The sequence below is a fragment of the Lampris incognitus genome, chromosome 6 (genome assembly GCF_029633865.1).
Source record: "Lampris incognitus isolate fLamInc1 chromosome 6, fLamInc1.hap2, whole genome shotgun sequence".
NCBI lineage: Eukaryota > Metazoa > Chordata > Actinopteri > Lampriformes > Lampridae > Lampris > Lampris incognitus.
In genome coordinates this window covers 18,832,279-18,848,144 of record NC_079216.1, presented here as the reverse complement: position 1 = coordinate 18,848,144, position 15,866 = coordinate 18,832,279, and the positions used below count along the sequence as shown (strand labels likewise).

Below are 15,866 nucleotides of genomic sequence, written 5' to 3'. Positions count from 1 at the left end.
AGTTGGCACCACTGCTAAAACTGTCCACAATTTCAACAGATGACCCGTTGATGGAAATAGGAATGGGATTTTCTCTGATCTATCCAAAGTCAACAATGATTTCTTTTGTCTTATTGACATATAGAGAGAGGTTGTTATAATGGCACCATATGGTTAAATCTTCCACTTCCCTCCTATACGCCCTCTCAACACTCCCATTTATCACTGTGGTGTCATCTATGAATTTAGTGATGCTGTCGTTGTCATAGTTGGTGACACAGTTGTGTGTAAACAGACTGTACAATAGGGGACTGAGACAGCAGCCCTGAGGCATGCCTGTTCTAAGGACTAATGTGGATGAGTATGTTTTAACTATTCTCACAGTCTGGGGCCTGCCTGTCAGCAAGTCAAATAGTGAATTAGAGATGGAGTTCCCCAGACCAAGACCTCTGAGTTTCAATACCAGTTTAGATGGTAAAACTGTATTGAAAGCAGAACTGTAATCAATAAACAATACTCTGACATAGGCCTTTTTTATTATTAAATTTTCAAACAAACGAAATATACAATTACAAAAACAACCACCACCCTCACCCACAAAAACAATAAAATAAAATAAATGTACATGTGTAAGTAACCTGCTATTCAGCATCTCTGATATATTCTCTGCACCACTGCACCTTATCACCTCTTTTTTCTCCTATATAATTCAATCCTTGTGTATATATCTGATGAAGGTTGTGTTGTAGTGTTGTTATTCTATGTTAAGTACACAGAGAGCCATGAAACTGGAGTCAAATTCCATGTATGTGCAAGCCTACATGGCCAATAAACATAGGGCTGTGTGATATGACGATATATATCGTGTGACAATAGAAAACGTCTATTGTTTCATATTAAGCTCGATTGTTTATTTCGTTGTGTCGCAAATCACACGCTTTATGGCAATATTTTCCGTGGACGACTCTTTCCGCTCTTTGCACAGCACGGACACAGGCAGGAAATTTGCATGAAGGCAATACAAAGAAACATGGAGGACAGTGAACGTAATACAGAATGGGATAATTCCGAATAGAAGAACTCTGACCAGCCAGGAGAACAGGAGAAAATCAAGAGCTTGTACCTAAAAGAGGGGCTACTTCTATCATATGGACGTGGCTTGGGAATGAAAAGTCTGACATGGACCAGAAACCGTACTTTGCAAAATATGCCACATACCGTGATATGAGATTTTGGTCATATCGCACAGCCCTATACATACTACATACACACACACACACACACACACACACACACACACACACACACACACACACACACACACACACACACACACACACACACACACACACACATTTATATATATATATATAAAATTCAGTGAGTCAAATAAATTCTTTATGCGACAGTACAAGCCTGTTTCATGCCGTAGGCAATCATCAGCTGTCAATAAAGCTATTCGAGGAAAGGACATACCATTTACTGCCTTGTTTTATATATATATATCAACACGGATACAGGAAAAAAGATTTTAATGCATAGCAGTACAGGCCTGTTTCGTGCGTCTCGCACTCATCAGCTGCTAATTATTTTTTTTGACAAAGAATCATACAGTTACGTTGCCCAGCGTCAGGCCCCTAATTTCGGTTGGACAGCGACCAATAGGATGGGGAAACATTCAAATTATAACAGCCAATGGGGTAGGTACTTATGATGCACAGCAACCAATGGAGGGGTAGAAAACATTACAACCAACGGGACTGGGGTTTGTTTTGAAAAGCATTTAGGGGCCAGGGCACTGTTGAAATGGCGTACATTAAAAATATTAAAAATATAACAAGGTAACTTATGTGAATTATACATTGGGGTGGTGTTGGGGCACAGTTGGGCGGAGAGGTAGTTAAAAAAACCCATATTTAAAAGCAGATTAAAAAAAACCCATATTTAAAATAGCATATTAAAAAAATAGCATATTTCAAAACAAACCCCAGTCCCATTAGTTGTAATGTTCTCTACCCCTCCATTGGTTGCTGTGCATCATAAGTACCTACCCCACTGGCTGTTATAATTTGAATGTTTCCTCATCTGATTGGTCACTGTCCAACCGAAATTAGGGGCGTGACGCTGGGCAACGTAACTGTATGATTCTTTGTCAAAAAAACATTAACAGCTGATGAGTGCCAGACGCACGAAACAGGCCTGTAGTGCTATGCATTAAAATCTTTTTTCCTGTATCCGTGTTGATATTCTGCTCCTTGAGCACTCAACACCATTGATGGTTTCGGAAAAAAACGCTATACATAAATCACTCCCAGATTTTCACTGGGAGTGACGAAGGACAGGATTAGGAACGATTATATTAGAGGGACCGCTCAAGTTGGACGGTTTGGAGACAAAGCAAGAGAGGCAAGATTGAGATGGCTTGGACATGTGTGGAGGAGAGATGCTGGGTATATTGGGAGAAGGATGCTGAATATAGAGCTGCCAGGGAAGAGGAAAAGAGGAAGACCAAAGAGGAGGTTTATGGATGTGGTGAGGGAAGACATGCAGGTGGCTGGTGTGACAGAGGAAGATGCAGAGGACAGGAAGAAATGAAAACGGATGATCCGCTGTGGCGACCCCTAACGGGAGCAGCCGAAAGTAGTAGTAGTAGTAGTAGTAGTAGTAGTAGTAGATATATATTAAAAAAACGAGTTATTTATATATATATATATATATATATATATATACACACACACACACACACGCACACACAAGAAATGGAAACGGATGATCTGCTGTGGCGACCCCTAACGGGAGCAGCTAAAAGTAATAGTAGATATATATATATAACTTTGTTAAAAGAAACACTCAATGGTAGGGAAAGTGCTCAACAAATAAGGAGCAAAATAATCCAGTGAGTCAGGTTAGTTTTTTGATGAGACAGTACAAGCCTGTTTCATGCCATAAGACTTGACTCACTGAATTTTATATACACTACCGTTCAAAAGTTTGGGATCACCCAAACAATTTTGTGTTTTCCATGAAAAGTCACACTTATTCACCACCATATGTTGTGAAATGAATAGAAAATAGAGTCAAGACATTGACAAGGTTAGAAATAATGATTTGTATTTGAAATAAGATTTTTTTTACATCAAACTTTGCTTTCGTCAAAGAATCCTCCATTTGCAGCAATTACAGCATTGCAGACCTTTGGCATTCTAGCTGTTAATTTGTTGAGGTAATCTGGAGAAATTGCACCCCACGCTTCCAGAAGCAGCTCCCACAAGTTGGATTGGTTGGATGGGCACTTCTTTGAGCAGATTGAGTTTCTGGAGCATCACATTTGTGGGGTCAATTAAACGCTCAAAATGGCCAGAAAAAGAGAACTTTCATCTGAAACTCGACAGTCTATTCTTGTTCTTAGAAATGAAGGCTATTCCATGCGAGAAATTGCTAAGAAATTGAAGATTTCCTACACCGGTGTGTACTACTCCCTTCAGAGGACAGCACAAACAGGCTCTAACCAGAGTAGAAAAAGAAGTGGGAGGCCGCGTTGCACAACTGAGCAAGAAGATAAGTACATTAGAGTCTCTAGTTTGAGAAACAGACGCCTCACAGGTCCCCAACTGGCATCTTCATTAAATAGTACCTGTTAGAGCATATGTCATCAAGTCGTTAGCCTCGGTCCTGCACCCTCTTGTCTTTTTTCTGTTTTTGTTTATTGTTTAGTTTCCAGCGCCCATTTACTGATCACATACAGCAGGGAAGAACTTTTAAGTGTCCAACTGTCCTCTGGACAAACTGAACAGACTTTATTACTGACTTCAATTGAACATATTAACGAAAGTCTTCCCGAGGTCTTGATTGGTACAGCCCTGTGCGGACTATGCTGGAAACACCGAGGGGGTAAGTGAGCCGGAGTGCTCGTTAAACTGTGACAGCGGAGATTAAGAACCGCGCTCCTGTCAATCCACCTGGTGAATGTCCGCTCTCTGACCAACAAAATGGACGAACCGCTCCTCCTAAATGGAAAAAAAGTCGAACTTTTCAAGATCTGCCTCCTTGTGTCTCACTGACACCTGGCTTAGTGAGCATATAACGGACAGTACACTTCATCTGCTGCAGTTCCAACTCCTCCAGGCAGAATGCAATACGGAGCTATCGGGAAAAAAATGGGGTGGCGGCATGATATGCTGCCAGCATATGCTTCTACATAAATGAAGGTTGGTGTACGGATGTCACAGTGATGGAAAATTAATACAGCCCTCAGTTAGAGACCTTTATCATTGACTGTAAACCATTCTATTCACCACGGAAATTTTCATAATTTATTCTGGTCAGTTTCTATATCCCACCCCAGGCCTGTGTTAAAGAGGCGTTAAAACACCTGGCTGATCAAATTACAAACATAAGCACAAATATCCAGACTCCCTACTCATTATCTTTGGGGATTTTAACAGCGCAAACCTCAGCCATGAACTGCCAAAATACAGACAGCAAGTTAAATGTCCCACCAGAGACAAAAATACACTGGATCATTGCTACACAATATTAAAGAACACCTATCACTCTGTCCCCCATGCAGCCCTGGACCTCTCTGATCACTGCCTGATTCATCTTATCCGAATGTAAAGGCAGAAAGTAAAATCTGCTAAGCCTGTGGTTAAAACTGTGAGGAAATGAACCAATGAGTAAAAACCAGAGCTCCAGGCCTGCCTTGACTGCACTGACTGGAGTGTTTCTGAGACTGCATCTACAGACCTGGATGAACTTACTGACAGTGACATCTTACATCAGCTTTTGTGAGGACACATGTGTGCCCACCAAACGTTCTGTACCTTCAACAACAATAAGCCATGGTTCACAGCAAAACTCAGGCAGCTTCGTCAGGCCAAAGAGGACGCCTACAGGAGTGGAGCTAGAATCTGGTACAACAAATCCAGAAATACACTCACAAAGGAGATCAGAGTGGCAAAAAGGTACAACTCTGAAAAGCTGAAAAACAGGTTTTCTGCCAACAACCCAGCATCACTCTGAAGAGGTTTGAAAGATATTACCAACTACATGAGACCATCCCCCCACACTGCAGGGAACCATCAACTGGCTGATGATCTAAATGCGTTTTACTGCAGGTTTGAAAAGCAAACTTTCACACCCCTCACCCTCTCCAGCCACAACACACAACTAACTGCACTCCCTGCCAGCCACTCTCCCCTCCCCACCGACCCCCACCCACACTCCGGATCTGTGTTGAGGACGTGCGCCAGCTCTTCCAGAGATAGAAGATCAGGAAGACACCGGGCCCAGATGGTGTGTCACCCTCCTGTCTTAAAGTCTGTGCTGACCAGCTGGCCCCCATTTTCACACTGATCTTCAACAGATCGCTGGAGCTGTATGAGGTCCCCTCCTGCTTCAAGAGCTCCACTATCATCCCGGTCCCAAGAAACCCCATATCAAATGACTACAGGCCCATTGCCCTAACATCTGTGGTCATTAAATCCTTCAAGATACTGATGTTGGCCCACCTGAAGGAAATCACAGGCCCCCTGCTCGACTCCCTGCAGTTTGCCTACCGAGCAAACAGGTCAGTGGAGGATGCAGTCAACATGGGATTGCACTACATCTTCCAACACCTCCACTTACCAGTGACATACGCAAGGGTCCTGTTTGTGGACTTCAGCTCAGCGTTCAACACCATCGTCCCAGATGTCCTCCATTCCAAACTCACCCAGCTCACTGTATCAGCTCCCATTTGCCAATGGATTAAAAACTTTCTGACAGACAGGAGGCAGCTGGTGAGGCTGGAGAAAATCACATTCAGCACCCAGACAATCACCAACGGTGCCCCTCCGGGATGTGTGCTCTCCCCTCTACTCTTCTCCCTCTACACAAATGACTGCACCTCAGGTGACCCATCTGTTTAACTCCTGACGTTTGTGGACAACACAACCATTATCGGGGATGGTGACGAGTCTGCATATAGATGAGACGTTGATCAGCTGGCCCTCTGCTGTGGCCATAACAACCTAGAGCTGAACATGCTCAAAACAGTGGAGATGACAGTGGACTTCAGGAGGAGCTCCCCAACACTGTCCCTCTCACCAAACTCAACAACATGGTGTCTGTGGTGAAAACCTACTTATTTCTAGGTTCCACAATTTCCCAGGACCTAAGGTGGGCATCCAACATAGACGCAATCATCAAAATGGCCCAACAAAGGATGTACTTTCTCCGCCAGCTCAAGAAGTTCAACCTGCCTCAATAACTGTTGATTCAGTTCTACACTGCAATAATCCAGTCTGTCCTCTGCACATCCATCACTGTCTGGTTTGGATCGGCCACCAAACAGACAGGCACCGACTACAATTGACAGTTAAGTCTGCAGAGTAAATCACTGGTACCAACCTGCCCTCCATTCAGGACCTATACACCTTCAGAGTGAGGAAACGGACAGGCAACACCATTGCAGACCCATCACACCCTGTTCCAACTCCTCCCCTCTGGTAGCTGCTGCAGAGCACTGTACCCCAAAACAACCAGATATAAAAACGGTTTCTTTCTGTGGGATGTCATTCATATGAACACTAAACACTGTCAAATAAATCCAACCATTCATATATATTGTACTTTACATTGTATGTATACTGGTACACACTGTCATGTCGATCTACCTTACTGTATCCAAGTAACCTGACAACATCTATTCAGCATCTCTGATATATTCTCTGCACCACTGCACCTTATCACCTCTTATCTCACCTGTATATATTCAATCCTTGTGTATATATCTGAAGATTGTTGTATTGTAGTGTTGTTATTCTATGTACACTGAGAGCCACAAAACCAGAGTCAAATTCCATGTTTGTGCAAACCTACATTGCCAGTAAAATGATTCCGATTTTGATTCTGATATACAATACAACCCCCCCCCCCTCCCCACCAGTGCAGGCATCTCCCCAACTGAGACATCTGCAAACCTTCCCCATAAGAGAACAGCACATAATCAAAAACACTCCGCGGTAGCTCAGCACCTAAAAACTGTTGCTACCCAAGAATAATATGACATGTGTTAACAAATTTAAGAACGTATTAGCACAGTGACTCCGTCTTTTAAACAGAAAAGAGATATAGCGATTAGAAAGAAAAAGATAATGAAGTGTCGGCAGTTAACAAGAGTTCATTCAGAGGTGCTCCCGCTGGTCATGTGATACTGCTGGGGCTAATGGAAAATGTAGTTCGTAGCTACGTAAACATCCAAACATTAACATTGTTGACAAAACAGTCAGTCAGCAGACTGGCTAGTTAGCAAAAGTAAGGCTAACTTAAGATTTATTCACCCTACGTTATCTGTATTGAATTTAGATTTTAGAGTTAGCAGACCTTTTGGCAACAAAGTCTGAAGCAGTGGTGGGTTCTGAAAAACTGTTAGGTTCCATTCGGCGGGGTGATCTTGAGTGTACCAGGGTAAAGAAGTCCCCATTTGAGTTCAGGAAAGGAGTGTATAGCTGGCGCTTAACTTGCCCGAATGCCACTTGCATCTTGGAAACACACATTGTATAATCAGTGAAAGTAAAAATCCTCTTGCGGTTTGTTGTGTGTTAGAACGTCAGCATCTCTGGCTAATTTTAAAATCTGGTTTCGGGCTTGAAAGTAGTGAACTCTGACCACAAATGGACGAAGTGGTTCGCCATCTTTCAGTTTTGTGCATAGGGAGTGATGGGCATTATCAAGTGAGCGCTTGTCCTCCATGCCAAGTAGTTATTGCAAAAATTGGGCCATCAAGTCGATGGCACAAGGGCCCTCCGTGCCTTCTGAGATGTCTGTCACAAGGATGTTGTGTTCCTCCTAGATCTGGCTTCCAGGTCCTCACACTTGTCTAGCTGCATGAGTTGGGTAGTGAGCATAGCCACTAGCTCGGTTACACGGGCGCTGTGATCAGTGGATGCCCGTTCCAGCTCTTGTAGTTTCCCCGTGGGAGTCAATCTTTCATTGTATTGAGTCAATCAAATTCTTCAGCTCCTCTTTGACAGAAGATAACTCTGCACGTAGTATGGAGGATAATGAATCGATTTTCCCAAAAATGTCAAGTTTGAGTGACTCTGTCACAGAAAGTAGTAGTGTAGCATCCCAAGCACCACTGGCATCCCCATCTCCCACCTTTGGAGGCGAGGCAGGGTCTGGTTGCAGGCTGTTTTGTGTGTTGATTGCGTTTTATCGGTAACACCCACCAAAGTATTAATTTACCTCAGTCTGAAAGTTGTCCAACGAACACCAGACAGTAAAAATAGACTCAACTGTGCTGAAAATAGGATATTTAAGTCACATTTTCTCAGAGCACGGGGAGACATGCCTTACCTCCTCAACATACCGCAAGTGCCCCCCCCACAAGTATATTTCTTTTCAAGGTGTACTTGAGTAGTATGCAGCAAGTGAGATAGCGTCATCTACAGAGCTGTTGGAAGAGTAGAAAAACTGTAATGGGTCACGAGTAACAGGAATGTTATATTTTATATATTGTATAATCTTTTTTTGGGGGGGAGGGATTCCCCCCCCCTTTTCTCCCCAATTGTATCCGGCCAATTACCCTACTCTTCTGAGTTATCCCGGTCGCTGCTCCACCTCCTCTCTGATCCAGGGAGGGCTGCAGACTACCATATACCTCCTCCAATACATGTGGAGTCGCCAGCTGCTTCTTTTCACCTGACAGTGAAGAGTTTCGCCAGGGGGATGTAGCATGTGGGTGGATCACACTATTCCCCTCAATCCCAAACAGGCACCCCAACTGAACAGAGGAGGCGCTAATGCAGTGACCAGGACACACACCCACATCTGGTCTCCCACCCACCGACATGGCCAATTGTGTCTGTAGGGATGCCCGACCAAGCCGGAGGTAACATAGGGATTTGATCCAGCGATCCCCGTGTTTGCAGGCAACGGAATAGACTGCTACACTACTGGGATGCCCCTATATTGTATAATCAATCTTTCCAGGCATTTCATAATAACAGAGGTCAAAACAACAAGTCAGTAATCATTAAGGCAAGAGACAGGTGTTTTCTTAGGTACAGGCACATTGATGATTTTCTTAAAACACAGTGGAACCACACACAATGACAGGGACAGGTTAAAATGTCAGTAAAAACTTGAGATAGCTGAGTGTAACATGCCTTGAGGACATGGGACGGGATGCCATCTATGCCAGCAGCTTTACAAGCCTTTACACGTTTAAAAGCTTTTCTCACATCAGCCTCTGTTGGATGGGCACTGTGCTGCTGTCACTGGGTCCAAGTTGTGAGTTCAAAGCGAGCATAAAAGTTGTTAAGCTCATCCTGGAGAGAGGCAGATGTGTCGATAGGCACACTGGGTTTAGATTTATATTCCATAATCGCCTGCAGCTCCCTCTACATGTGCTGCGAGTCACAGCATCTGTAGTAATTTTCCAGTTTGTCCCTATATTGTCTTTTAGCAGCTTTGATGGCTCTCCTTAAGCCATGTCTGGATCTTTTGTAGCATTCCTTGTCCCTCCCCGATTTAAAAGCAACAGTACGCTTCTTCAACCTCAGGTGAATGTCGCTGTTAATCCTGGACTTCTGGTTGGGGTAGGAGCAAATAGTCTGTAATGGGACGAACTTAAAATTTTTAAATATAGGGTCAGGGCTGGTTCCTGTGTGTATGTGTGTCTGTTAGGGCTGTCAAAATTACCAAAAATGACAGTTGATTATTCCTTCTGAAAAAATAACATCGGTTCGAACCCATTTGAATATATTTTTGTGCATTATGTCTGTAAGAGAGCAAACTAATACAATGAGAGACATAACTACTTGTATAGGTATATTTATTTGAATGTAAACATGTCTTTTAAAAGATCTACATACCTACACATTACAAAATAAAATAAAACAATGTCCTATACCGCAAAACTTCATTTAAAGACCATAGGTTCCATAATTTTTCCATTTTCTGACCCAAATCCAAAGTATTCCAAACGGGGCATTTTAGATTGTTCGGCGTGAAAATCACTCTTTGCAGCCAAGCTGGGTTGTGAATTCTCTGCCATCTTTACCTCACGGTTGCTGTTGAATTATTTGCTCATTTCAGCTCGACCTAAACTTAATTTTCAACCAATGAAAGTGACGTTGTGTGACTCCTGACCATCATAAAGCGTATTCGTGAGAATTCGCAAGGCAGACAGCTGAGGTAGGGCTGCTTTTTTTCCCCCACAAACAAATATAAATTTTCACACTCGAATGTTTGTTTGTTGTTTTTTTTTACAATTTGGTTATATATTAGAATGTGGAATATTCATTGACATCCCTAGTGTCTGTGTGTGCCTTTTAGGGGCTGGAAATTTAAAACAATCTGGGTTATTCATAAGCCTAAGTCAATCACAGGCCATAATATAGCCATCCTTTCCCACTGGTCTTACAAGCTGTGCAGGCTTACAAAAATGTAGACAGGGCGACTTAGCAGTTGCAGCACTCACTCTGGTGATGACCTCGAAGCCTGGCTCCTCCTGCTGGTTGATCTCTAACCCTGGGATGACCTCCCCCAGCAGGTCCGCCACTTCCTCTGGGGGTCGTTGATGCTGCTCTTCCGTTCCCCGGAACGCATCGAATATGTAGTTGGTTACTTTGGAGAAGCCACCCAGGGTGGTCACATAGGGGTCCTTCTTCAGCTTCTGTTGAGATGCCCACATACCCAGAGATGATACAATGATTTCAAGGGTCTCAAAAATCCTAAACTCACTAAACACCTGAATGACCAAGCACACCTTCAAGCAGGGAACATTTTTTGCTTTGCCCCCACAACTGCAGCATAGACTTTTTGTTTCTAACAGCAGATGGACTGATTTGAGAACTTTACATGAATAAGGCCGAAGTTGTTGTCATCTAGAAGGTTCTCAAAGGACTGGGACAGAGCCTTGTTAGGGGTGCTGACCAACAGATGGGTATCATCATCTGGAGACCTTAGAACAAAACAAGAAATAAAAAAACAAATTTGGACCAAAGGACACGAAAATATTTTTAGACGATTGACATGAATTGTGATTATTTTTGAGGGCCACTGAGTTACTGAGATTTAAAAGCATTTCATTTACCAAGTGCACTAAATGGGAATTGCTGTAACAGTGAATACTAACACTGTTTATGACTTATTGTTCACTCTCCCACAAAGGGACAGGCAAAGGGAAAACAGCATCTTACGTTCAGTGCAATATATAGATGGAGAGTGATGATGAGATTGATATTGGATCTCCTGCATAAACATAAACAGCAATGATTTTCACATTCGGACCAAACGCAGTCAAGTCTCTGTCTTTCAGTCTAGCTTTGTCATCGCTGACAACCTTTAAAGACAGGACAAGCCTAACTGGGGCCAGATCCATGCCATGACGTCACAAACTGTGCTGGCGCCTCCTGAAAATGCCTGGCACTTAATCCAGACAATTTCATTATGAAAGGCTTTGATAAGAACTTTAATAACAGCTATCTGCACCAAGATAGAGGATCACATTGCATGTGCCCACCAGAAAATAATCTAGCGTGATATTTGGTTCAGAGAGGAAAAGATTGGCTCCCCGTTCAGCCGGACATCTGACCGTCCACCGGTTCAGACATCAGAGAGCTGGACAGATGAGCGGAGACGGAGAATCCCCTTGCCTTTGGCTTCTTGCAAATCAACTGAATTAACATACAGATGACAAATTTAAAGATAAACAGCGTTTCAGGAGGAGGAAAAAAGGCTGATTCACAGAGGTGCCTTTGCAAGGTAAACAGGAAATTTGAACCAAAATATCCTCAGTTCCACAGGAAGATATTAAAATAATAAATATTTTTCTTTTAAAGATTTACTTACTTTATAATCACGGTTTCAGAGGGAAAGAAACAGACAAAGATGGACTAAGGAGATTATAAATTGGCCACAATCACAATATTGTAAATGGTTTAGATGCATCTATGGTTAGGCTACAAATGAAACTTCAAACTAAATCGATCTTCCCTCTGCTGGACATTATTTAGATGCACCAAATCAAAGTCAAATCAAAGTTTGACAGTGTCAGTATGTATGATTTCTAAAAACAGCAGACCCAAAATCTCCGATCGTCATTTCAGTCGTTGTGCAATTGTGCTGTTCATAAGGGTGGAGATATCTGCAGTCAGTTGAGATTGAAGAAGTCTTTTAAATGACTGATGAAACATTTCTCTCAATAAACGTTGTGTCCAGATGAACTGATTCAACTTTGGGACTTCCCCAAAATCATTTCAGAAGATAGATTCTCATAAATCCAAGCCCTATCCATACTAATCCATAAATTATGTACAAAAATATCAATGTACTACATGGCAACGCCAATATCCTACATTTTAATTATACTCACCACTGATCTCTAATAAACTCTGAGCTTATTATAGATCAGTGACACTCACTCATTTTCAATGACAGCTCATTTCCCCTAATGCTCACTTTTACAGCATTTTGTGTAGCTTTCTAGTAAGCCTGTCCCGAATACCTTTTTTTGGTCTTCAAATATCCGGCATCATGCATTCCAAGGTATTCGAAGCATGGCTATGATGGAGATGGTGGTGGTGGGGTGGGGTGGGTGAGAGACCAACAACCAGCTGTGCAATAATCAAATAAAATAAATGACAGCCTTAACGATAAAAACTAAATTGCTCATGTGTTTGGGAGTCATCGTCACAAATTTTGAAGTTATTCCAGACACTTGAATTTTGGACATCTTGCCAAACTAGCTGTAAGTCACACCCTATGACACTGCATTGGGCATAGCAGAGACAAGAGCTAGCATGCTGCGTGCACACAGACACTAGACGTTATTATTGCGGATGAGAGCAGGATGGTAAAAAAAAAAGATGACACCAACAAATTATGCAGACAACAGCAGACGGCACTGCCATCCAAAGTTAAAATAGTTAGGTAGCCATTTTTTTAAATTTCTACACAATGTTAGTTATGTGATGTGGGTGTGTGTGTGTGAGTATTATTGAATATAATTGTATAAAACACAAAACAATTCTATGCAATACAATTAATTTTTTTCTGCAGACAATACATCACGTACTCTTGTAATACCTGTGTAATTTCTTGAAAACTGCTGTGAACCAAGTTATATTATATACCTATATATGTTTGGCAGCACTTTTTTTTCTCCTTTTTGTTGTTTTTGTTTTTTGTCTGTTATTTTTTGTTTTGTTTTGTTTTATCTTGTGTGTGTCTTGAATATAAAACCAAAAAACTGAAAATAATAATAATAATTAAAAAAACATCACTCTAACAACCCATCATACTGTACTGTTTTTTTGCTGTCTGCCAGCTCCATCTCGCATTTTGTTTTTCCCGCGCTGTACTGCCAACTGCCGTTTACCATCTCCCGGAAAGAAAAAAAACCCGAATACTGATTTAGCTGTCAATTACCATGGCAACGATCAAAGGCTTCGGAGCTTTGAAGCATTCGGGTCGGCCCTACTTTCTAGTCTAGTATAGTAAACACACATATGGAACTTCTCCCCACTAGGATAATTTCAAACGTAGCACACTGAAACCACCTAGCAGAGGATCTGCCAAACACGACAGTGTGAGATTTTATAGATTTGCGAATATTAGAATAACAGATACTAAAGTTAAGGTGTGTGGATGTAATGAACAAGTGGACTATTTCACTAGCGACATATCTCATGTCTGCAACATGAGGACAGGAGAATATTTTGGGAATATTCATTGCATGCCATTACATACATCAGAGACTTTATGCGCATGAAAGACAGGAGTAGTCAGATCTACCGGTAGGAAGTCATCAGCAGAAAAAGGGTAACTACAAAGTATGCTTTTCTACACAGAAAATTCTACATTTTGGCTATCAGCTTTTTATTTTCCTATGATTGGTATTACCTTTGTGGGCAGGACCAATCAGATTGATCTTTCCTGAGTGTCTGTCTGGCTTACCTCTCGTTGAAAATGATTTCCAAAAGCCATACCTGTCTAAAAACTGGACAGCAGAATCTCAGCTTTGTTGACTGATATCAGAGAACCACTCATTTAGATGTGACGAAGCAGATCCCCCCCCCCTTTTCTCCACAATTGAATTTGGCCAACTACCCCACTCTTCTGAGCCATCCTGGTCCCTGCTCCACACCCTCTGCCGAGCCGGGGAGGGCTGCAGACTACCACATGCCTCCTCCGATACACGTGGAGTTGCCAGCCATTTCTTTTCACCTAACAGTGAGGAGTTTCACCAAGGGACGTAGCGTGTGGGAAGATCACACTATTCCCCCCCAGTTCCCACCCAGCCCCCCCGAACAGGCGCCCCGACCGACCAGAGGAGGCGCTAATGCAGCGACCAGGACACATACCCACATCCGGCTTCCCACCCGTAGACACGGCCAATTGTGTCTGTAGGGACGCCCGACTAAGCCGGAGGTAACACGGGGATTCGAGCCAGTGATCCCCATGTTGGCAGACTATGAAACAGACAGCCACACCACCCAAATGCTGAAGCAAAATTTTTAACAGCAGTATCTTATAACCCGAAGTGATTTTCCCGACAACAATCAACACACTCTTACATGTTATGCACTGTGCCTGTCATGTGATCGATTCTATGATATGGCTTCCTCAACACAACTACCTCTTTTATTCACCACTGCCGCCAAATTTGTATAGCCAAACACCTACTAAAGTACATTTTGTGATTGACTATGACTGGTTAAAACATACTGATTATTCTTCTTCTTTTGGCTTGTTCCCCATTTCTCAGGGATCGCAACAGCGGATTTTATTGTTTCCATCAGTACCCTATGAGGGCACAGCACCAGTGGCAGCCATTGTTGACCCGGGCCTCGACCAATTCGGTATGGTCTTGTCAATCCGCGTACCGATTTGGCAAAATTTTACGTCGGACGCCTTTCCTGACACAACCGCTAACCCTATGGACGGGGGCACAGGTACAGTGCTGGATGCCATCCCAGTATTCATGGACTTGCACCCATGCCTGTCGCCATAAATAAGTAATAAATAAGATATATTGATTAACTGTGATTATTTTGGTGCAAATAGTCCCACTGTTCTGTGTTGTGCTTAAAAGCAGAAGATACAATTTAATCCAGTAATATGGCTTCTCCTTGCTTGAGTGTTGGGTTTGAGCCAGCTGGAAGATCCCACAATGGCTGGATAAGGTTTATTAACATGGCTTAATATAGGGTGCCTCTACTCAGTTGTCCTGCAATATCTGTAAGTCTGTGCGTGTAAGCTCAAAATTCTACAAGACACATCTTAAGGCTAGCCCACACAACAAAATAATTCAGCTGATTTTGGGCCCAATTCCCCCCTTCTGCCTAGTCCTGATTTTTTTGATGGTTCTAAAGATTATCTTGTCAGACTCTCCTCTGGTGGGAGCTATGTTAAGAGTGTATTTGACTTCTCCCGATCTGCTCGGAAGCCAATCATGGACTCACCGATTTAAAATCGCAAATATTAAACATGTTCAATATTTACGATGTGATCCGACATCCTGTAGTGTTGAGGGGAACCCTGAGGAACACCGAGGATGCAGTCTGTGGACTGTCATGTGGGAAAGACCGATACATAGAAGGCATAAACACAACAACCATGGCGGCATCTGTGGAAGTCACGCTTCATCCAGGTTTGAGATTTGCGAGATTTCCAGTTTTGAGAGTCAGGACTGTGGTTGATCGTTGTTGATTTTGAATGGAGCCTGTTAGTGTGTGGTATGCTGTTTTGGCCAAATCGTTAAGTGTGTGTCCTTTCCACACACCAGAGGCCCAAAAACTGAAATGTATCATCATGTGTTGCTATGTGTGGGGTCTCTCACATTTTTGACATCTGTTAAGATTTGAAACAAATAGTGTGGACCAGGCTTTAGTTAG

General features: G+C 42.7%; 1 protein-coding gene across 2 annotated transcripts in view; it reads right to left on the bottom strand.

Moving 5' to 3' along the window:
* The window catches only part of tbc1d15 (TBC1 domain family, member 15), a 46,312-nt gene that overhangs the window by 24,250 nt on the left and 6,196 nt on the right, over positions 1-15,866 (bottom strand). Inside the window, exons 6-7 of one of the 2 annotated variants that reach the window (XM_056281462.1) lie at positions 10,828-10,930; positions 10,448-10,642 (exon numbers count right to left, since the gene is read on the bottom strand). In XM_056281462.1, the coding sequence (XP_056137437.1) occupies positions 10,448-10,642; positions 10,828-10,930 (298 nt within the window). The remainder of the gene's footprint in view (positions 1-10,447; positions 10,643-10,827; positions 10,931-15,866) is intronic. The other variant, XM_056281463.1, reaches the window with a different exon arrangement.